The sequence below is a fragment of the Paramisgurnus dabryanus genome, chromosome 5, assembly GCF_030506205.2.
Source record: "Paramisgurnus dabryanus chromosome 5, PD_genome_1.1, whole genome shotgun sequence".
Lineage (NCBI taxonomy): Eukaryota > Metazoa > Chordata > Actinopteri > Cypriniformes > Cobitidae > Paramisgurnus > Paramisgurnus dabryanus.
This window is the reverse complement of record NC_133341.1, coordinates 48,481,987-48,506,183: the sequence shown is the minus strand read 5'-3', so window position 1 is coordinate 48,506,183 and position 24,197 is coordinate 48,481,987. Positions and strand designations below refer to the sequence as shown.

At 36.9% G+C, this 24,197-nt stretch overlaps 1 protein-coding gene across 1 annotated transcript in view; it reads left to right on the top strand.

Moving 5' to 3' along the window:
* Positions 1 to 24,197, top strand: part of npr2 (natriuretic peptide receptor 2) — a 61,698-nt gene that overhangs the window by 6,143 nt on the left and 31,358 nt on the right. Inside the window, exons 2-7 of the mRNA XM_065284572.2 lie at positions 7,357 to 7,544; positions 9,415 to 9,528; positions 12,535 to 12,670; positions 13,390 to 13,484; positions 14,118 to 14,241; positions 18,097 to 18,181. Of these exons, the coding sequence (XP_065140644.2) occupies positions 7,357 to 7,544; positions 9,415 to 9,528; positions 12,535 to 12,670; positions 13,390 to 13,484; positions 14,118 to 14,241; positions 18,097 to 18,181 (742 nt within the window). The remainder of the gene's footprint in view (positions 1 to 7,356; positions 7,545 to 9,414; positions 9,529 to 12,534; positions 12,671 to 13,389; positions 13,485 to 14,117; positions 14,242 to 18,096; positions 18,182 to 24,197) is intronic.

The following is a 24,197-nucleotide window of genomic DNA, read 5'->3' as shown; positions in this document are numbered from 1 at the left end:
TAAAAAATCTTAAAAACTCACGCTGCCAAAATGCGCACCATAACTCCACATCTTTTTCTTTTGCTTTTTACAATACTTGTGGCAAATAAACCAGAAAGGATTTTAGATAATAATGGTGTTTATTACAGCTAAATCTTTTGACTTTTAAACAGATAAAACAGGTGTTTTCTATGGCTACATAAAAAAATACTGGATTATTTTCAAAAAGGGATGGGTATCGTTTCAATTTTATCGATACTGATACCCAAGAGCTTAGTTTTGATTTGGACAATATTTGGACACAAATAATGTAATTATATTTATCTTAGATGTCACATTTATTAAGGTTACACATGTCAAATATATCAAATATAGAATAGAATATTATAATATATATGTAATATATAATAAATAATTAATAATTTTTTTTTATTTATTTATATTTGACCTTTTTTGTAAAATACTGAAAAAAAAAACACTTATACTTATTCAACAGCAATCACAAAAAAGCGCAAACAAATTTTTTATTGCTAACTACTGTTGGCCTTGTTAGCAATTATTTTGTTTGTTCATGCTTTCTAATTTTCTGAGCAGTCTGTTTAAACTACATACAGTCTACTGTTACAAGTTTGCAACTGTTCAGGTTAATTGCCATGGAAAACACTGTCCCTGAATCATTATGTGTAACAACGTGTCCCATATTTTGTGCATGAAAATGTTAATATATGCTACCTCCTCACTTACTTACCGGTAGGCTGCCTGCATAATCATGCACATTGCGTCTTGTTTAGGCTGAGCTCTTTGCTGCTTCTTGCAAGCGTGAATGCAGCCCACATCACACCTGCATCACACGTTTAGCGAGTAAAGACAAAGCCCAATCATAAATCAACGTAGGTTAGAAAGGTGGTACGTACTTAAGAAAGGCAAAGCCAATCATACAGTATTTGTGATGTAAGTTACGAAGGCGGGAATCATCTGTTTACTGTTTGTGTACCACAAATAGTGCTCATTTTACCGAACGCGTTTTTAATCTCATTTAGTGATTTCTCAATAAATTTGCGTAAATAGTAAATAAAAAACACACAAAAAAGACAGACATCAGCTGTTATATATAAATAAACATCAATTGTTTGGTTTAAATTATGTCCCTAGCATCCCTACCCAAATCGAGGCCCCTACCGATACCGCTTATCAATTCTGGTCCTTGTCGATACTGTTATTGATACTACTTTCTATAATTTGGTATAAAAAGACTTTGGGCCCTATCTTGCACCCAGCACAATTGACTTTGTCAGTGACGCATGTATCATTCGTATTTTGCACCGGCGCACAGCGGGTTTTTCCCTCTACAGACGCACGTCCGCAAACTAGGGAATGAACTTGCGCTCCCTGGGCGGTTCAGCGCAAAAAAGGAGGCATGTTGCGGCGCAAACCATCCCTGATGCTATTTTGCAGTTTTAAAAAACAATTGCGCCACTGACCAAAAAAAAACTAGTCTAAAGTCAGTGGCGCGTTGCGCATGGTTCATTATGCTATTTTAAGGGCGCATGCTTGACCATAATGTATAGCGTGCACAACGCGCATACACTTTGCATCTAATCTATACAGATGCAACAGTTATTTTTGCAAATCATAAATTGTTACAATAAAAAATATTAACACATGAGATAAGGGGAATCATAGTGGTGAGCATTGTGGTGATAGTTTTTATTTATTTTGTGTGGCTGCGTTAAAAAATTCTCATGCAAATAACGATTAAAATATTTTCATAAGAAACCTTAATGTATATGAACTTGATTTGTAAGTGTACTTTAGGGGTTGGACCTTGCTTGTGTTTCTTGGGTCCGATTTCAAAGCCCCCAAACCCTTTCAGCGGTGAGGGTGGACGCAGCGATGTCCTCTGCTGGCGTCAGGTCCTGAGGCAGATCCACCTCCCGTTACACGGCGTGCCCGATTTATGCTGGCAAGCTTGGGATTCCCCCGTCTCCTGACATCATTGTAGCGCTTGGCGCAATGATGGGGATGCTAGCTGATGAGAGAATTGTGGCTATTTCCTCTCACGCCTGTTTAACCTACGCTGACTTGGGCGGGTTTCTCCCATCCCCATACAAAATAACTTCTCTGTCTTTGACTGCTCTTACAAGAACGTCGGTCTCCTCGGCTGTGAACCGCTCCTGGCGTGCGCCTGGTAAATCCGTCATAATAATAGCAACCCGCCATGGAACTTGCGCCCTTGCGTTTAAAGGGAATGTTGGATAGCGTTCTGATTGGTTTATTTGACGTTACGCCCAAACCACACCTATGAATAATGAACCTACTTCAGACCAACCCCTTATTGATTTGCGCCTGGCGCAAGAGTTATTTCTCCTGCCGGGAAAATAGCAATAGCGCCCAAGATCCGCCCACAAAGTCACTTGCGCATTGCGCTTCGCACTTGCGTTTCAGATCGTTAAAATAGGGCCCATTATGTCTAAAGAAAGCGCTGTGCGGAAACGCTATTTTGTATTCTTTTGCTCATGTGCTGCTTCTCACTGCTGCTCATTACATGGAGTAGACGCAGAGAAAGACAATCCCTGCGCTGGGAAAGCAAGAACCTCATGCGCTCGCCTCGCGGGGCAGTATTGGTGACATTTTCACACTAAATGAAAGCTTAAGTTTTTCCAAAAAAATGCTACGTCTGTTGTCTTCTGAACAAAAGTCGCTAAATCTAGTAAAAGATTTGCTAACGCACATCAAACAAACATTGGCCAAGTGATGACATCATTCAGGAAAGTAAAATGATAAGCAGCTGCTCTAATTAACTGTAGTAAAGCCCCCCAACCTAAAAATGCTCTTTTAAATGTGTTTCTAGCTGAAAATGAGTGGCCAGTGTGTGTGCAGAAATATCATGTTATTATACATATTCATCTATTTTTTGTGTAATCTCCTTTGAACCGCATCAGTCATACAAAACATGCTGTTGGGCATCAATGTGATGTCACGTTGATTACGCCCCAACCATAACTGCTCACAGACTCCACCTAGTTCAACCTTTTGCCTGAGACACATGTTTTGATGTAGTCCAAAGGACATGTGTAAACGCTCTACAGATGCATTCTGGGGATACAAGAGACTATTTTTAGACACCTAGGTCAGTAGCTCTTAAACACCAAAGTATACAGAGAAAAAAACAATGCAAGTATCGCTAATAGTATCGTTTGTCCTGAAGCTTATCGATAGTCTGGAATCAACCCAAATTTCGACCCTTTTTTAGAGTGTAGATTTTTAGGTTGTCTGAATAAAGGGGGTGGTACCTTTACATCTCACAACCACAATGGTTGCTAGGGTGTTGCTGTGTGGTTGCTAAGGTGTTCAAAATGTGAATAAAATGCTATGCTGTTCATAGAGTGTTCTATTGTAGGTGGTCTTATTAATCTGCACCACAACAAAATGTAATACTTATGTGATTGTTAAAATAGCAATCTGACTTGGAATGAATGAAGTGTACTTAATGTACTAAGCAAAAATGTAGGATTTGGAATTCATGGGCTTGTAATTGTAACATTGTTCAAGCTTGCATCTTTTTCCTTTCAGATGAATGGAAGCAGATTAAAACCAAATGCCTAATAGCTGAATAGGAAACGGTGCCATGCTGTGTTTCCTTGTTTGTGTGTGTGTGTGTGTGTGTGTGTGTGTGTTCGTGTATGAAGACACCATTATCACGCTCAAGCGCTTGGTTGAGCTCTAAACAGATGTAAGGCCCTGCGAAAAAAATACACATCTCCCACAGAATAGCACAGACTATTTGTTTCACACCTGAAAATATTGCAATTAAAGGAAGTATATTACTTATACCATAGCATATTCAGATGTTTTTCTTTCAGATTAATATCAGTAGACAAATTTTCATAAAATGAGTTGAACGTTATTTGCCACCAGTTTAGAAAAAAAACAACAACTTGCAAACGAACAATTAATTTGGCAGCAACAAAATGCAGTCACACAAGTCACGCAAACCGCGAGTCTGTTTCGAAGCATCCGCGTGCACAGTGGACTCTTGTTTAACCAAATGTTCTCAGGCAGTTTTCATGCACTTTGTATAAGCCAGACTCAGGCAGATCCTTATAAATTCTATAACACCACTGAACATTTTCCTTGCCTTGTTGTATATTTTCTTTGGAGTTCGTCCAGGAGACGGCAGGACGGCTTGGCTTAAGTTTGTCTGCAGGCTGGAGGAGCCTGAGAGGCTTGGTCTAACACTTAAAGAAATGTCTGCTGACTGCGAGCCCAGGCCCCTGATCTGGCGGGCAGCACTGCTGAGAGACACTGCAAATGGAAATAATGCCCATAAAGTAGACACAAGGGAAAACACACTAACACACAGAGACGCAGATGCTTTGGCACGTGCATCAATACGGTGCTATGCAGAGAGGAAGAGAGCAGTTTACTGTGCCTCAGTCCGTTCTCTTTAAGAGTCAGGTACAGCCCACAAATCATGTGAACATCTAGCAGTTATTATTAGTGGTGTTTGCTAAGGCAAGCATCACTACTATTATATAAGTACTAAACCCCAAGTATTATATTTCAACATGAAACTTGTCCTGCACCGTTTGTGCTGCGTTTATGAATGATACCCCAAATCCCGAGGCTTGCTGAAGAGTGTTCGCATAGAAAATATCACAAATGAGATTTCTCAACTTCATTGATTGTTTCTTAATAAGGATAAATGGAGAGCAGATACACTGTCAGAAAAAAATTGTACTGTCAATGTGGCAGTACCCTTAGGGATGATTCACCCAAAAATTAAAAGGAAGATATTTTGAGGAATGTTTGTAAACAAACAGATCATGAGCCCCATTTACTTCCTACAAGAAAAACAATACAGAAGTGTGAATGGGGCTAATGAACGGTTTGGTTACAAAGATTCCTCAAAATATCTTTCTTTATGTTCCTCAGAACAAAGAAATTATATACGCTCACCTAAAGGATTATTAGGAACACCATACTAATACTGTGTTTGACCCCCTTTCGCCTTCAGAACTGCCTTAATTCTATGTGGCATTAATTCAACAAGGTGCTGAAAGCATTCTTTAGAAATGTTGGCCCATTTTGATAGGATAGCAGCTTGCAGTTGATGGAGATTTGTGGGATGAACATCCAGGGCACGAAGCTCCCGTTCCACCACATCCCAAAGATGCTCTATTGGGTTGAGATCTGGTGACTGTGGGGGCCATTTTAGTACAGAGAACTCATTGTCATGTTCAAGAAACCAATTTGAAATGATTCGAGCTTTGTGACATGGTGCATTATCCTGCTGGAAGTAGCCATCAGAGGATGGGTACATGGTGGTCATAAAGGGATGGACATGGTCAGAAACAATGCTCAGGTAGGCTGTGGCATTTAAACGATACCCAATTGGCACTAAGGGGCCTAAAGTGTGCCAAGAAAACATCCCCCACACCATAACACCACCAGCCTGTACAGTGGTAACAAGGCATGATGGATCCATGTTCTCAATCTGTTTACACCAAATTCTGATTTTTCCATCTGAATGTCTCAACAGAAATCGAGACTCATTAGACCAGGCAACATTTTTCCAGTCTTCAACTGGCCAATTTTGTTGGGCTTGCGCAAATTGTAGCCTCTTTTTCTTATTTGTAGTGGAGATGAGTGGTAACCGGTGGGATCTTCTGGTGTTGTAGCCCATCCGCCTCAAGGTTGTGCGTGTTGTAGCTTCACAAATGCTTTGCTGCATACCTCGGTTGTATCAAGTTCTATCAGCTTGAATCAGTTGGCCCGTTCTCCTCTGACCTCTAGCATCAACCAGCCATTTTTGCCCATAGGACTTCTGCATACTGGATGTTTTTCCCTTTTCACACCATTCTTTGTAAACCCTAGAAATGGTTGTGCGTGAAAATCCCAGTAACTGAGCAGATTGTGAAATACTCAGACCGGCCTGTCTGGCACCAACAACCATGCCACGCTCAGAATTGCTTAAATCACCTTTCTTTGCCATTCTGACATTCAGTTTGGAGTTCAGGAGATTGTCTTGACCAGGAACACCCCTAAATGCATTGAAGAAACTGCCATGTGATTGGTTGATTAGATAATTGCATTAATGAGAAATTGAACAGGTGTTCCTAATAATCCTTTAGGTGAGTGTAGGTTTAAAACAACTCAAGGGTAAGTAAATGATGACAAAATTTTCATTTTTGGGTGAACTATCCCTTTAAATTAAGGTTGTTTTCACATATATTGGTGCGCACCGTGGTGCGGCCTCGGATCGCACCAAAATACATTGTATCATTTTTCAGTTAGTGCGGTCCGTGTTCACATATATATATTTTTTACTTTACTCGAAATGCCGCACCGTACATAATGTGACAACGGTCAGCGATGTCATTGGTCTCTGACAGCTCTTACCGTCTCATGACCACCCCCACGTTTCCATCACAACCAGCTTGACAGAGAGAGCGCAGCTATCAAGATGTGGAGATAAACGATGCACGTCTTTGTGAAGTTTCTTTGCTTTAACGCGAAATTGCGTAGCTGTTCTATTAAAGCCTTTCTCACGGAGCCGTTTGCTAAAAGCCCGTAATGTCACTATTTGTGTGTGGAGGACAGCTATGCATTTATAAAATCATCAGCTCAAACGTAAAGGAGACAGCGAATCTCTATGCAACGGACCAGGATTGGCTTGTTTGTTGTTAACCCACAATATAACACCAGGCTCACGTCACAACGAAAGCCCAGTTGCTCAAACATGTGGAGAACTTCCTGTATTTGGTTCGGCCCGAGGTCCAGCAGTGTTCACACCACAGGTGGGTCGCCCCAGAGTTCGGCAACAGCCGCTCCGAGACCACCTGTTTAGAGCGGTCTCGGAGCGGTCGTTTAGTGCGCACCCGAGTGCGGCTGTTGTGTTCACACTGACCCAAACGCACCGTACTCGGAGCGACACGTCATTTGGGCCGACCTAAACAGTGTATACGTGAAAACACCCTTAGAGGTCCTAATATATACAGTACCAAATAGGTATATGTATACAAGTATGTTCCTTTGAGGTTCTAATATGAACTCTGTAGGTGCAAGAGTGTACTTTTTGAAAAAGTACTGCCCCAGTGACACCTAGGGACCATTTTTCTGACAGTGTAGAGACTTCTGCAGTCCTCCCAAGAAAGCACCTCAGTAAATTTACACATCTGTACAAAAAAAGTTTCAGAGAAAATGTCAACTCACATGTAAACATGTAAACCCTGGTTATAATGGAATTACCAATAAAACATTTCAATATTAACCCATTTGTGCCAAAATCACATAAAAAAATCTGGATGTTCAATAAACCTTTAGTGCTTTCTGTCACTTAACAGGTTCCATGTATCTCTTCTTGTTTTTTCCCAGTCGTGTATATATGCGGCCCACTACAGACGTTCTTCCATATAATGAAGCTCTTTGAGGATGAGGTAAATAACCCAGAGGACTACGCCATCTTTTACCTCGACGTGTTTGCTGAGAGTCTAAGTGGTGATGTTCTAGTGCCCTGGCAGAGCTCAGAGATGCAGTGGAATGACCCCATAAAGTTATTTCAGGTATCAGTTTTATTACCCATAAATACTTCATCTTTAAATCACCAACATCAGCAGATGGGTTCTATTGGAATTTGTTGCTGTTGAGGGATCAGTTCAGAATTTACTTTTAAACAGCTTGAATTGTCTGCTGCCTTTTGTTGTTTTTAACTATTGTGGTTTATGTGAATGTACGTCTACATGCTGAATTTTTATTTGAGGGTTCTAGCAAGCTTGTTTTGACAGCTTTTATTAATTAAACTAATACTAGTATTCATATTCAGCTAAAAATAATATTCATTAAACTAAAAGCCTTCCTGGTTGCACTGATTTAGAATAGTCCATTAGGCTACCATTTATTCAAATTAGCATTTTTGTAGTACTTTCTTTTAAGACTGAATTTAAGAAACAGGGCAGAACAGGATTCATTTGATGATTCTAATGCCTAAGTTAAATTTTTTAATAAGTTATTTAACATTTCCAAAAGTTTACTGTCAAACTGCCAAGAACGCTCTCAAAAATTAAGGTAGAGAAGCTGTCACTGGGGTGGTACCCTTTTAAAAAGTACGCTGTTGTACTTAAAATGTGCATATTAGTACCTCAAATGTACATACTGGTATCAAATGTATTATCTGTACTTAAAATGGTAAATATAAGGAACTCTTTGAAGGGTACCATCACAGTGACAGTGAATTTATGATTTCATTGTGTCTGTATCATAATGTATTGAAAAATAATATGTTAATCTGTATTATTGGTGCTTAAAGGGATAGTTCACCCAAAAATGAATATTCTGTCATCATTTAGTCACCCTCAAAGAAGATATGATGATGGTAACCACACAATTGACGGTACTTAGGATAGTAGGATACACACAAATATACTATGGATGTCAATAGGTAACATCAACTGTGTACTTAACATCAACGTATAAGCCATTAAAAACCCCCTTCATTTCTTTGGACCAACAAAAGTACCCAGTAATTTCAAACTGTTTAAATTCACTCTTTAAAATATTTGTATTGACAGATCATTAAGTCAAATTACTTTAATGTTAAGAGAAGGCCTTTTAAGCATTACCTTGGAGCTTTCCCTTTTGGCAGTTAAATATGTATTACATAACGTCCTAATGTTATAACGGGTTCTTGGATAGAATATTTAGACATTTTCTATAAAGCATTTTCTTGCTTTAAAAAGTCTTTGAGTGAGGCCTCAGTAATGTTGCACAGTCTACGGGTTTAATCTCAATAAATTAACATTAAAGTTTAAAAACACTTTAAATGAACAGAGTGAAAAAAGTTACTTTTTACTAAAGGATCACTGAATTTGCCTACATATATAATTCAAATATTACATATATGTTTACATGGGATTCTTTTGGCTTTCATAACTGTACAGGGGTTATTAACAACAATATTTTAATGTGTATAATGTTTGTTTATGTAAATTCATTTACTGAATGTCTAAGTGTGGCATTTAAATTCATTTTAAAGGTGCTTTAAAGGTAACCAAAAGATATGCTTTAAATGCCAGATCTGGAATAACAGTTTTTAAAAACTAAATTTCCCTACATAAAGAATACAAAAGATTTTAAAGGTTTATATTAGGGAGAAATAAATCTATCAATAGATCTTTTTACTGTAACTTCTAGTAGTATCTGTACTAGTCAACATTTGATAAAATTTTCATAAAACTTAATACCAATACCCAAATACTCGTTCTTGTCTGACAACTTTGATGAACTTTTTTGATTCACTTCAAATGTTGACTAGTGTATAATACTACGGTGCTGTTATTATAATGAAATGAAAAATAAATGTATGCACACCTGCCAAACAAAAAAAAATTTGCCTACAGGCCAGATCACTGAATCTGTTTTTCTTTTTTTCTATAGTCTGTGTTCATTGTAACATACCGGGAGCCAGACAGCTCGGAGTATGCAGATTTTCGAAAAGATCTCCACAAGAGAGCAACACAGGACTTTAATCTAAAATTGGAACCCTCAATGGTGAGATTACAAGATCAGTTTTGTTGGCATAAAAGCACGGCCATCTGCCACATCAAATTTAATCAAAACATTTGTCCAGCATAGCATAGTTCACTTTTGGCACTGTATCTCTGTCTTGAAAACACTGAACACACCATTCAACATTGCAGACTGTGAGGCAACTAAAGTGCGTTTGCTTCGGCCAGAAGATCAGATGTGACACTTAAAAGCGCTGCAATCGAAAGTTTGGCTTCCTAATGTCAGCCTCATTTTCTGAATCGGCTGTATGTCGGACAAAAGTAGGAAAGCACTTCTGTAACCCTGAATCATGTGCCAATTAACTCATGCATCCGTCATTAAAATTAATGGGATAGTCCAACCAACAATTAGAATCAATGGTTACCAACCTTCATGTCATTTCGGAACACCATGAAAGGATCACAAAGTAATACATGACACCTGTTTGCTTTATTCTGACACTTCTAAAGACACTTCCATACAATAACTTTGAGTGACAGACAGACAAGGTTGAAGTCATTTTTCTCTAAAATCTTGGCAATGCATGAATTTTTTTAAGGCAAATATTTTTCATTGCTTTTTCATTTAGATAATCCTGTTGCTCAGACTGAACCTGTTCTTAGATGCAATTAACTAACTTAATGATCCAGAAACATTGTTTAACAGCTAATTGGAAGGAAAAGTTCTCTAAGTGCACATACTTAGCTATTTGAAAGGTTCAAATTTGCTTTTGTGAAAGTCAAAGAACACTTTCGTTTTTGTATAGTATGCGTTTGATTTTTACTAATTGACTCTTAAATGAATCATTTTAAAGATACATCCCTACTTGCGTGACGCTACTCTACTCTGATTGGTCACAGTTGCACATTACTCTGTGTTTACAGTGTAAAGGGAGTTTAAGCTTGGAAGTAAACACCCAAACAATAATCTTACATGCATTAGCCGAACCGACACAGAATACCCCCTGCTGATAAAAACAGCATAGACCAGCATAATTACCATGCTAGTCCATGCTGGTTTGTTGCTGGTTAAGCTGGTGGTCACCAGCATACCAGCACCAAAACACAACATATGCTGGTCTTGCTGCTATGACCAGTATGGAATGTTGGTGCTGGTACAGTATGCCAAACCAACATGGACTAGCATGGTAATTATGCTGGTCCATGCTGTTTTTCAGCAGGGGGTATTCTGTGTCTGTTCGGCTAATGCATGTAAGATTATTGTTTGGGTGTTTACTTCCAAGCTTAAACTCCCTTTACACTGTAAACACAGAGTAATGTGCAACTGTGACCAATCAGAGTAGAGTAGCGTCACGCAAGTAGGGATGTATCTTTAAAATGATTCATTTATCAACCTTTCCCCAAATTGAGACCTACCATTCGGCCAAGTTTCATGTCTCGAGGCCTTATCATTTGGATATATTTAATATGTTTTGTTTTATTTGGTTAATATGTTTTGATATATTTATGCTAGGAAATTTAAGAATTTCCAATCTTTATGAAACATGATCTTTGAATAATATCCTAATAAATTTTGGTATAAAATGTTTTAATAATTTTGATCCATACAATGTATTTTTAGCTTTTGCTACAAATATACCTGGGCTACTTAAGATTTTGTGGTCCATGGTCACATGCACATATGTTCATAAAAAAACTGGACAAAGGTTTATCCCAGAGACCTTCATTTCACTTACATTGCAAACAGATTTTTTCTATATTTCTCTGCACAGGAAACATGCAAACATGAAAATCTGCAATCATTCATAATCAACATGTTTTTCATATATTCAGTATAAATATGAATTAATCTGGTAATGTTCACATAAAGCCGCCTTTCCACTGCACACGACAAATGTCGGCCAATAAACCGAAAGTCATTCATTTCCTATGGAGAGTCACAAAAGGGCTGCGGAGCGTAATTTTCGGATCCATTTTGAGCGTTGGATCCGTTAAAAAAAATCTTGTGCGACTACACCGCATGCGATATGCCGACCGTAAGTGATGTGTTTTAGTAGCTTGACGTTGTCATACTCAATTCAGAATGCCTCTGCACTAAATTGGATAGACCTACAACCAATCAGAGCAACCGAGTTTGTGACGGATATTGAAATGGGATCTGTCCTTTTGCATGACCTGAACTGCTAGTTACTTCGCTACAATGAGACTAACAAATGACTTTTGGGTTTAGACGCTCTGACCTATTTTTTAGACGCAAATATTTTCGATGTAATAATTGAGGAGCTCAGATGGAAAAGCCTCTAAACACCACCTTAATGTTAATGATATTAACTCAAATGCTCTCAGCATACGTTCATCAAATACATTTCCCTTAAATCCGCTTATTCCCGGCCTCAGGACATTCAGAAATACCGGTTTGTTGGCAGAATCTGACATTAAGAGTCTGATAAAAAAATGCTAATTTACAAGAAAACATGTCAGACGCAGTTAGAGGGTTTTGCATCTGAGCTCTTCAATTGTATGTAAAGGTGTATTTTACCCCCAAATTTTGTCATTACTATTGTCAAAATTTGTATTTGTATTTCTACAATGTCATGCACAACTATTATTTTTTGTTATTTTGCTATAAAAATGAATGATCTACTTTTGTACATACAATGGAACTAAATGGAGCTTAAATCTATCTTGCTCAGGCATTCTTAAACATCTTACTTTTTGTTCTGCATGAGAAATAATCATGTTAAAATATACACAAGTTAAAGGACCACACCATAGTTTTTCAATATTTTACTATGTTCTTATCTCAACTCAGCACTTAATCTTTGTACAGCGTGTCGTGAATGTGTTAGCAAATAGGTATGTATTATGTATGTATATTAATTTGTCTAAGTTGAGGTAAGAACATAGTAAAATATTGAAAAACTGTGGTGTTTTCCTTTAAAACTGGCAAATCTTAACCTCCTGTCCCTTATTTTTTTATACAGAATATCACATACCTTAAGAATACACTGTATACACACTGTATTAAATCTCTTTTGCTTTTCCTCAGATGGATTTCATCGCTGGCTGTTTCCATGACGGTTTTCTGCTATATGCACAAGCCCTCAGTGAAGCGTTAGCAGACGGCGTCTCACAGAACGATGGACTCAACATCACCGCAAGAATGCAAAACCGCAGGATCTGGGGTGCGTTTAATGCATTTGTAATTAATGCAATTACTGCTGCAATTTACATCTTTGTGATATTGACGTTGATATTAATAGAGTGATCGTAGATTACATTTGAAGCCTTCACTGACTGAAAAAAGTGATGGCGAGTATTCAGTGTTTAGCAACAGTGTCAAGATGAGTTTTGGCAGCTCTTCACAGATTCTTTGAAAAGTGAGCTTGTAAGAGCTCTTGTGAGGTTGATGTTAGTAAACTCGCGCCTCACTCGCAGGGAGTGTAGAGGTCAGAGCTCTTGATCGAGAGCATGTCCCAGCCAGCTTGTGGATGGAAAATCTGTTTCTAATACACAGCCCATCTGCTGAGCTTTCTCCCACGGGAAGACTACACACAGTGTGCCAAACACACACAGAAACCGGGCAGAACATTGCCTGCTGGGTTCACAGAGGAGAAATGGGGAGCTTGTTGTATATCCTGTTAATATAAGCACCTCATTGGATGTAGAGGAACAGTTCACTAAAATACGAAAAGTATTCACGCTCATTCCATCCCAGATGTATATGACTTCATTTTCTCAGTTGACAAGAAACATTGGAGACAAAGTTGAAACTTGACCGAGTAATTTAACAAATGTCCCATTAAAGAGCTAATTTTCTGTTTCTGGCTACAAAAAGGAGCCATGTGAGCTTTGAAAGCAAATGTGTTTGTTTGATCTCTGTGCTGATGTTGTTTTATCTCAGGGGTGACTGGCCTTGTTAGCACAGACCGGAACAATGCCAGATACACAGACTTTAGTCTTTGGGCAATGACTAACCTGAATACTGGACAATATGCAGTAAGTAAAGTGCCATTACCTCGTCATACATTATGTGTTTAAAGCACAAACAATGGGAAACAGGGTATCAAGGTTTATTTCTTTAAAATCTTGTTATTGGATATAGTGACAATAAATGGCAATGCTAGAGTCAAACGTTTGTAGACCAACAGTCTAATTTAGACCAAGTGCCACATTCTCTTTACAATTATTGTCTGTGGCCTTGGTTGGATAGCTTGACACACCAAAATAATGTTGCATGAAAATCAAATCCTGTTTGTCTTAATTGAAACCATATGTCCATTATGTTAATAAGCATTTTGTTAATTTTTCTGTTTGTCTTGTTCATTCATAACTCTACAGGGAGCCTTGTTACATTTATAGAGGTTTGTTTGCCATAAAAGAGAAAGAAAATAATAGTTGTCAAACTGTTTACGGAAAGCTTTATTTATAGCATATAGTTGTTGCCATAGTTACCCTATTAGAGAGTTAAATCCACAAATTTTGAAATCACTGATTGTATTTTTTATAAAAGACCATTAACTACAATAAAAATGTCTCTATAGCTTATTGGCAGACATTAACTGAATTTTGCAGGAAAATGCTTTATGTTAGATACATCTAATGTGGTTATGCATATTTCCTGTTATACAGATTGTTGGTCACTATAATGGGACCAGTAAAGAAATCTTGTGGTCACCGACAGAGAGGATTCAGTGGCCAAAGGGTTCTCCACCTCTGGACAACCCACCATGTACATTTGTACCATGCAAGGAAGGTAACAACATTTCACAACACAATGGTTAAAGCATCCATAACACTTACTGTTTCTGCTTTTCTCATGTTAAAGGGACGCTCCACTTTTTATGAAAATAGGCTACTTTTCCAGCTCCACTAGAGTTAAGTATTACCGTTTTGGAATCCCGTCAGCTGATCTCCGGGTTTGTCGGTACCACTTTTAGCATAGCTTAGCATAATCCATTGAATCTGATTATACCATTAGCATCGTGCTTAAAAATGAGCAGAAATATTACACAGTGCCCGAAAATAGTCCCCTTGGTAACTTTCAATAACTGGGGACTATTTTAGGGCACTGTGTAATATCATTGTGCCGGCTGCAGCCATGGTATGGCAGCAAAGTCGGCCTAGAAAATCGCAACTTTTAATTTTCCATCGTTCTTAGTACACAATGTAACCACAGAAGAGTCAAGTTTTACAATAGAGAAAATATCGATACTCCTTGGTCATTTTTGAGCGCGATGCTAATGGTCTAATCGTATTGAATGGATTATGCTGAATGCATACCGAAACGGTAAAACTCAAATGTTTAACTCTAGGAAAGCTGGGAAATGAGGCTATTTTCTTTAATCTTGAGTACCTATAGAATAGTATTACATCCTTCATATTTCAGAAGAATTTTTAGTTTTATCAAATTTATAAAAGACAGATTAGGTCTAGAGAAGCGGGTCATGCCGCTGGAGGAGCGAGTCAGGAGCTAGCTACACACACAAACCCACTATCTATGGATAACTTATGATTCACTACATGTTTGTGTCGTTTACATTATATGCCTTATATGCATTTACGTGCCGATTTCGATCATAACAAAGAAGTCTTACTTACCGCCTGCAACTCATGACCCGGTTGGGACTTTTTTTAACGAAATCCAGCATTAAACAAATAAATCGCAAAAGACCATTGCTACTCCAGATAAACAAACTATATCCATTGTTTCCATAAGGCTGGCTAACTTGGAAAGCTGAATAAGGCTTTCTTCTCCATACATCTAAAAACACTTCTTTTGTGCCTTTGTTAAGACTTGACCTAAGACAAAGCTGTCACTTGAAGTGATGCCTGTGACTTCTAGCGTCCCTGAGTTCTGCTCTCACGCTGATTGACGTGTGGGCGTGCTTTTCTGGGGGAAGTGCCCATAAAAGAAATATAATACGCAACGTCTACCCATGGTACATAAGATGTACTCATGTTGAAAAAACTTTCAGAAACTTTTACAAACCCTGGCAAAGTGCATTTGGCACAGAAACACTCTGTCACTCAGTTTTTTTGACACTTTGCCTATGTTTAGCATGAGGAATCCTACTCTTTAAACTGTGTTAATAAGGCAGTGTGCATAAAATACCGTTAACCTCCTCCTCCCTTTAAACCTTACAACTGTCCGCCTGAAAGCAAGGAATGCGCCACATGTTTTTGCTACCCAGTCTCACAAGGTTTCGTATTATAGTCTTGTAATTTTTTTATTCTTTTTTCGTGATATATCACAAATTTCCGTGTTTTTCATGATCGTATAACGAATTCCTGTTTTCATGTGATTATCACATATTGGTTATTCAACTGTTTTTTCCTATTTTTAAACCATTGTCACTTCGGTTTAGGGTTAGATTTGTTGCTTGCATTAGAATGTCACTTTAAATATTGTTTTATAAAAAAAATTCTGATTTATTTTTAAATGTCGTGTTAGAGTTAGAGTTGGGTAGGGATGTCATTTTATGTAAATCTAACCCTAAACCGAAGCGACAATGGTAAGAAAATAGGACAAAACAGTTGAGTAACCAATACGTGATAATCACACGAAAACAGGAATTAGTTATACGATCACCAAAAAACACGGAAATTGGTGATTATATCATGTAAAAAAAATAAAAAAGTTGCATATTACTTGTAGTACCTGTTGTATTTGTAAAATGATGTAGTCTGCAACAGGTGAGCTTGTATTAAACATGTTGTATCAGGTATCAATAAATCATTGAGCCCCCTAGCATCATCTTTAAACAATTTATTCCAATAATATTGATTAGATTTAATCTTTACAGAGGAAATTTACCCTACAGTTGTGCCCGATTTGTGTGAGGGATTTCAGTGTTTTTTACTGACCACCTGATATTTAGTTATAGTATGCGATAATTACCCTGAAATACCAGATGCTAAAGTTTAACTTTAAAGAAATATGATATTGTCTGTCTTGTCTCTTTTAAACTGCTTTTATCCAAGCTTGGTTGTGAAGCAGCATTTTCTACTGATTTTTTCTTAATATAATAACAGATGTTAAATCATTGTCAGGCTGAGCATTGAGCATGCCAATAAAAGTTTTATATCTGCTCATTTTATTCTATCACTTCATCTCTTTCCTGCTATCTCTGTATCTGGCTCGTGGCTGAGTGAAGTGATATCTCACAACAGAGTTGAACTTTTCCACATTTCCTGGCTAAAGAGAGATCTAGTGAGATCCAGATTGGGAAATATCTAAGCCTAAAATCTAAACCTTGGATCTGTATGATCTGTCATATTAAACGTAATAATTGGATCTGACATTTTTCCATTATCGGCGGTATTGATCCTGTTGATCTAAAAAAGCATTGTGTCTTGAATATTTAGTCATCGACACGCCCCCTTTTTATGTGCATGACAGAACTCATTCACATGCCTGGATTACAGCAGTGAGTCTATACGATGCACTTCCATTCAATTTTATAACGGGCCAAAAAAAATCAAGAATTGTGACATTCAAATTGGGTTCAGCGCACTCTGCATCATTTCTTAAGTGAATCTGAATGGTACTAAATGGCATGCAAATTAACAGTGCTATTAACGGCAAATCATTCATAGTATACTGTCAGAGAAAACTAAAGAGTTCAAATTATTAACTTACACATTGGTACCATAAAGAGCTTATTAGCTCTTTCACCGCCAGCGTTTTCTAAAAAAGTTGCCAGCCAGCGCTAGCGTTTTTCATGATTTTCACCAAAGTTTAATGCCTTCCAGAAAATGTTCTTCTTGAAATATATAAACATACAATATACCAAATGAAAGAACAGACCCTCTGCTTTCAAAAAAAAAAAAGTTTCATCCTACCTTCAGTGGTTCTTTTGTAATCAGCTTTTGAATATGGGTAGGTTTCTGCAAAAACACCACATTTTGAGCCTGGTGGATAATAGCGGTATTGCGGAAAGACGGAAAATCTCGTCATTGGCGGGGAAGCGTTTTCTCTCAATTGACGAGATATCTCGTCAATGGCGGTGAAAGAGTTAGTACCTCAAAAGATCTTTTCACACTGCAACCTATTTTCGTTCTAAACCCCGCTTTTAAGGATCGTTTCACAGTTGTAATTTAGAAATTTATTCCTGAAATTAACCTACATGAAACCCTGCTCAGAACCCCGCATTTCTGTGCCAAATGCATGCAATGTGAAACAAAGCAGGGTTAGAATGTTATGACCCCAATTAAACACAGCTGAAGCAGCTAATCAAGGTCTTTGATAATAACAGACAGGTGTGTTGGAGCTGGGTTGGAACTGAAGTGTGCAGGATGGTAGCTCACCAGGAGCAAGTTTGGAGACACCTGACCTAGGGTTTAGGAATGCACAGTGTGAAACGTCAGATTATGAATACCCAGGGCTATCTCTAAACCTCTGGTTAAGTATGAACAGTGTGAAACATGAAACAGATAACCCATGATTTCTTTAACCTGGGGTTTAGAATAACACAGGGTTATCTATTTCAAGTGTGTTAAAAAACCTGTATTTAGATAAAATAAAATCTGTTAAATCTGTGTGGTGAAGCTTGTTCATTAACATTGTTTAACAGTTTAGTTTTATATAATTTGGACTGTTTTTTTTTAGATCACCTTCCTGTCCTTGGAATAGTAGCAGTTGGGTCTGGACTGGCCCTTATCATATTTGGAATATCCAGTTTTCTCATCTACAGGTAATTTTTAATTTTACTGCAAAATTTATTTTAGGATTCATAGATAGGAGACATGTTGAAACTTGCTGGAACTTGCAGCTGTTTCTTCAGGGATTTTACGGGAAGAGCTTCTATAGGTGCCAAAGCGGAATTTACACGATTGTTGCCAGAGCAACCGCATGGCAGCTGCTCTTGAGAAAGCGGGAAAATGTGACTTCTTTCAGACGCAGATGCAAATAGTCTAAATACTGTATTTCACTGCTCATTTCACACGGACAGAAGATATTCTCGACATTTTTTTGGCTGTGCAATTGGCCTCATTGCCTCATTTATAACATTTGTAAGACAAAGGACTTTAGAAAATCACTGTAAAAAATTGCTGTAATTATGCAGCTGGTTGCCAGTAATTTACTGTAGAAGGTAAAGACTGAAAATGTTTCATGTTCATTTAACTTTGAACAAACTAGCTGCCAGTAAATAACATAAATGTAAAATCCATAGTGAGTTACTGGCAGTTAGTTGCAAGTAATACCCAGTAATACTAAAATTTCTACAGAATTTTTTCACAGTGTAGTATTGGTTAAAACTGTTATTAATATCAAATTATTCTAATATTAAAATTGACATACTAGTATTATTACTTCTACTACGGTTTTACTACTATTATTAATAATATTAATAAAAAATAAAAATGAATGTGAGATTGCATTTTAGGTCTCTCATTTATCTCTCCAAGTTTTGAATAGCATATAACATATACAGCCGCGGACAATATTAAGAGACCACTTCAAGATTATTTTCCTATTTATAAGTATGTGTTTAGGTAAAATTATCATTTTTGTTGCATTCTGCAAACTACTGACAACAATTCTGCCGAGTTACTTATAAAATAATGTTTTTATTTGCATTTATTTACTGAAATTTAAATGGGGAAAACATGGTCCAAATAACAAAACAAAAATGATACAGTGTTTTCCGATCTTCAAATTCAAAATCAAATTCATTTCTCAAGAACCAAAAGCTAATGTTTTACATGTTTTTTTGGAAAATTTTAGAAATATGAATTTGATGGATTAACCCTGATTTTTTATCACATCTTTAATGTCTTTGTATCCATTCAGTGTTTTACATTGCTGTTGGGTGACTTTATGTCGCTCATGAGGTTTGCTCTTGTTGGAATTCAACAAACACTGGACAAAAATTGTCTTAATACATGTAGAAATGCTGATTGAAGGCAAAACTGGTGTTGGTGGTCTCTTTTTTTTTTCTCGCGGCTGTAGATAACAGGCAGAAAAACAGACAGACATTTTAGTGTTTTCCCATTTTTCAAAAAGTAAGAGAGAATCCTACTGAATAGTTTTGAACGACGCCCTGTAGAAAAGTGAACCGTAAAAGCTGACTCATGGGTTATATAAATGGTCTTATGCCCAGTATAGTCAACATTTTGAGACAAATATTGATGTTAGCTTCTCATGGCTACTAGAATAAATATTGCAGTTGCAGCATAGGTAGACTTATTCTTGGACTTGTCATTCTCTCATGTGAACTTGGTTTCAGAAAGTGTCCCTAAAATGGAAATTTTGTGTAACAACATCCACCCACCCACACTCATACACACACGCAAAAATGAAAAGTATTGAGTAGCAAATGTATATTCTCATCAGAATTATACTGCTATGATTAAGCTTTTCAGCAAGAGCAATTGAACTTTTATGCTGCTGCTTTGAAATAAATTGCCTGTTTGATTCTTGAATAGATGTATTCACTGTTCTAATACAGTTGAAAAAAAATATGTGAACCCTTTGGATGTGTCTGGATTTCAGCATGTTAGAAAGTTGTTCACAAAAATACAGTCTACCTAAATTACTCATAACAATATGTGTTTTTTTTTCATGCAGTGCAGGGTGAAAAAAATATGGAACCCCCTTAATTTAACTGGTTGACCCTCTTTTAGCAACATTAACGTCCATTAAACAGTTTTTTAATTACAGATTTGACAATGAAAAGGGTTTCACACAATTGAATTAACCCATTTACTCCCAAAACTCCTAAAACCTATGTTATTCTAGGATAAATACCCTTATCTCCTGAGGGTTTTCAGAAAAAATACTAAGAATTGTCAATGTCTACCAAAAACTTAATATCTAAGCCTCTGTAGCACTTTAGAAACATGAAATAAAAGTAACCGGCGTAGATGTAATGTTTCGGCATGCAGCATAAGGCGCAAATGGGTTAAGTTTTCTTAAAATCTTTTTTTTTTACTTGTTGGATCTGCTTCAATTATGTACACAGGTTCAACATAATAAAATCTAATTTTCTTAAAATGAAATGTATGGTAATTAATGCAAATTTTATTTTAAGACAACTTAATTCAATCACGTGAAACCAGTGTCCACAAGTTTTTAGTGTATAGCGGTGAGATGTAACTTGCCATCATTATGATTTACAATAATATTTCAGTTCAGAAATTTTCAAAAATTTGGTTTGAATCGTTCATTTAAGCATTTTTCTCACAGAGATTATGGAAGAAACACAGAAAATGCTTTCGGGATTTGTCCAAGATTGTTTGATTTTTGGTTTATTCACACTGCCAGTGATTTTCTGGAATCTTTGCGTGTATTCACACACACACACACCGTATCCTGTAAAGACAAGTGGCATATTTTTTCCACAGCGTCTTACGTTTGCTTATTATCCATGTTTCTCTCACGAGAAACCACGTGATGGATTTTAGCTCCCTGATCTCTGCTTCAGTCCAGTTTGACGACATTTCTCGGCATAAATGTTAATCTACGTTTATATTCCTGTGTAAAAGAACTGAACCATAACTTCTGGTTGCGATGATACATTCGTCTAGGTCCTCTTTACGGGAGCGATCCCAGGACATACACGGGACGTGTTTGTGTTCACAAAGAAGCCTCTCTGCCAATTTTATGGAATTTTCTGAGAATAGTGCTGTGTGAATAGGGTTTAAGGTAATGCCACGGTGAGGTCAGGACACTGTAGAAAGTGTTTGTTTTTCTGTGGTAGCCATTCTGTTCTACTGTGCTTTGGTTTGTGTTCCTGTTATATCACACCAACTTTTGTTGCTCTTCAGTTGGTGGACAGATGGCCTTACATTCTTTTGCAAAACTTGTGAATTAATTTTATCAATGACTGGCATTGTGCAGTATTACGATGGCCTTCTCACCATACCTTACAGTTGGGATGAGGATTTTGTGTTCGTTTGACGTGCCTTTTCTCCATAAAATATTTTGTGAGCAGCGCTCTTTAGCAAGCTTTAGACATGCAGTTGAATTTTTAGGACCACGGTGACATCCTCACAGTGGTGTAGAATCAAGAACACGTAGATGTTTAATGTACTAAGTATCATTAAAACATTGTGTTTCAAGTTGACACTATAATGTATTAAGTGGTCTGTTATGTGGGTTTGCAGTCATATTTGAAGACCTGCCAACCTTTCTCCATTTATACATGATTTTTCTTAAAATGCTTTGATGGACATCACAGCTTTAGAGTAAAATGCATTTTCCCACCAATACCAATTATACAGACTGATATCTGGCGATACCAATGCCATTTACTGGTAGTTTGGTGGTTGTATTAACTTGCATTAACTAAATTATGAAGATTCAATTTTCTGAATTGTATTTATTTATATGACCATTTATATTGAACATTAAACTACAGTAGTGATGTATCTTTACATTTTCTATATGCAGAGCTCAATTTCATTGCATTTTCCTGTTCTCTTTTGATTGACAGGACGAATCGTTCATGACTATTGTCTGTTTTTAAAATTGCTTTTATTGTCCGTTACTCATATTTGGCCGATATATTGGTGCATCTCTACTTCAGAGAATTGTTTATAACCCTCTAACCAGCTTTATACAACTCAGCAATTCTTAAACTTACTGTAAAGCCCAGAGTATAGTCTGTTTTTACATATACACAAATATACGCACACAGTCGACCTACGTGTACTAGGTATGCAAGTTTTAAGAATCTGGCGATGCGTGCACTGCAAGTGGACCCTCACATTTGCATAATAAATAAACCATACTTCGGCCTTAAGTATTCTGAGACCTTAAATACTTAAGACTCTTGACTAAGGACCCTATATTTATGTGCATTGTCTAAAGCGCACTGTCTAAACGGCATGTCCGATGCCACTTTTGCTAATTTAACAATGGGAAAAATGGTTTGTGCACCAAATGCAGTAATGGGTGTGTTTTGGGCGTAATGTGCAATAAACCAATGAGAGTCTCAGCTCTCATCCCCTTGCCCCATGCCAATTTCCTATTTAGATGGCTGGATTTGTAAACTGAAAAACTAAGAGGAGGAAGAAGACCACCAGTTTAAGATTGATATATAAAAATTGCGTTGTTTTCATTTGTATTGAAACTGTTATTTTTGGGATTAAAACCTTTAAAAGTCATGGAAGTAAAATGAACAGGCTTTTAATTGCTGTAAATGAATGGATAGCCTACATGATCTGTGTTATCTCAAAAATAATTTACAAATATGCAAGAAAAGGTTTGTACTCCAAAAATACTTTATTTGTAACAAACAGGAGATAAAGAATTTACAAACATTTGGAGAGCTTTCAGCACTCGGACAGCACCGTGAGTGCTTTGAAAAGCATTATTTAAAACCGGTTCTCATCCCATCATATCCACAGGTACAAAGTCATATATACAATAAATCTGTGGGGTACATTTAAAAAAAAACATTTAAAAAAATATGCATTATTTGCATTTGTTATAAGCAAAACATTTAATTACTTACCAGGCTACAGGTAAAGCTGCTCTTTACACCTTTTAACCTCTTATAATCGGTCCTCATTTATGTCCAAGAGACTCAATAATAATCTTTTACATTTGAATCCTTTGATTTTTCATATTTTAAAATGTTTATGTGCTGCTGCACATCCATGTGATCAGCAAACTGGCGTTGTTGTCCTGTTTATAGGCACATATTACTAATGTGCTCATTAAATAACAAAAAACATATTGCACGTAGGTTATAGTTGGTCAATGGCGTAGTCTGTTTTAGTTGCCTCAAAATAGCAATGCGCCAACAATGCGCCTGAAAACACCTCGTTTGCAAGACCAGAACGTCCATGGGCGCAAAATTGGGGGCAAATGCATTTGCTATTTAAACAACGTGGCGTTAAACGTGAAAATCATAATTGTGCTTGCGTCGTGCATTGTGCCGGGTGTATGACAGACCTAAATCTTTGTGCGTTTAAGAAATGAAAATGTATGGTTGTTGGTATGTTGTTTGTTTAAGCTGTGTTTGAAGGGGGATTAGACCATATTTAATGAATTAGAAAAATTCTAAAAACATGATCCACAAATAAGTTTTTCCTGCAACTGTAAAATGTTTTACATGTAATATTACTGATTTACTATTACAATTACATCACATTTATATGTTTTTAAATTAAAAGGAACACTCCCATCAACTGCCAATAAGAGGAACCATTAATGATATTTATGGAAATAATGACACAAAATGGCTAAGGTGGAGTCTTACAATTAATATGACTTATAGTCATCTTGAGATGTTGCTCTGACATACAGTGTTTATTCTATTTCTTACCGTTCTATTTATTAAAGTATAATACTATAGTGCTATATTAGCCCTGAAATAAACATTTTAAGTGTGTAGTTTGCAAAAATTTGCCACCAAAAGTTCTGTCACCATTTACTTGCTTTAAATGGCATCATAAATCTGTACAATGTTCTTTTCACAAAAGTACTTCATGTTGTGTCCAGGGTGTATCAAGCTGTCATGTTGTAAAAAATAGAAAAAAATGAAACAAAGATAGGAATAGAGGAATACATGAAGAAAGAAATAAGAGATATATTTGTTTAGTTTTTTACTGAAAATCTTACATGACAGCAATGGTCACAAATTAATTTTATTACATACAAGAGTACCTTGGACTCTCTGCTAATGATAAATGAATTATAATTTTGTGTTAATCCTTATTTAATGGAAAAATATACAGTATACACACAAAATACGGCAC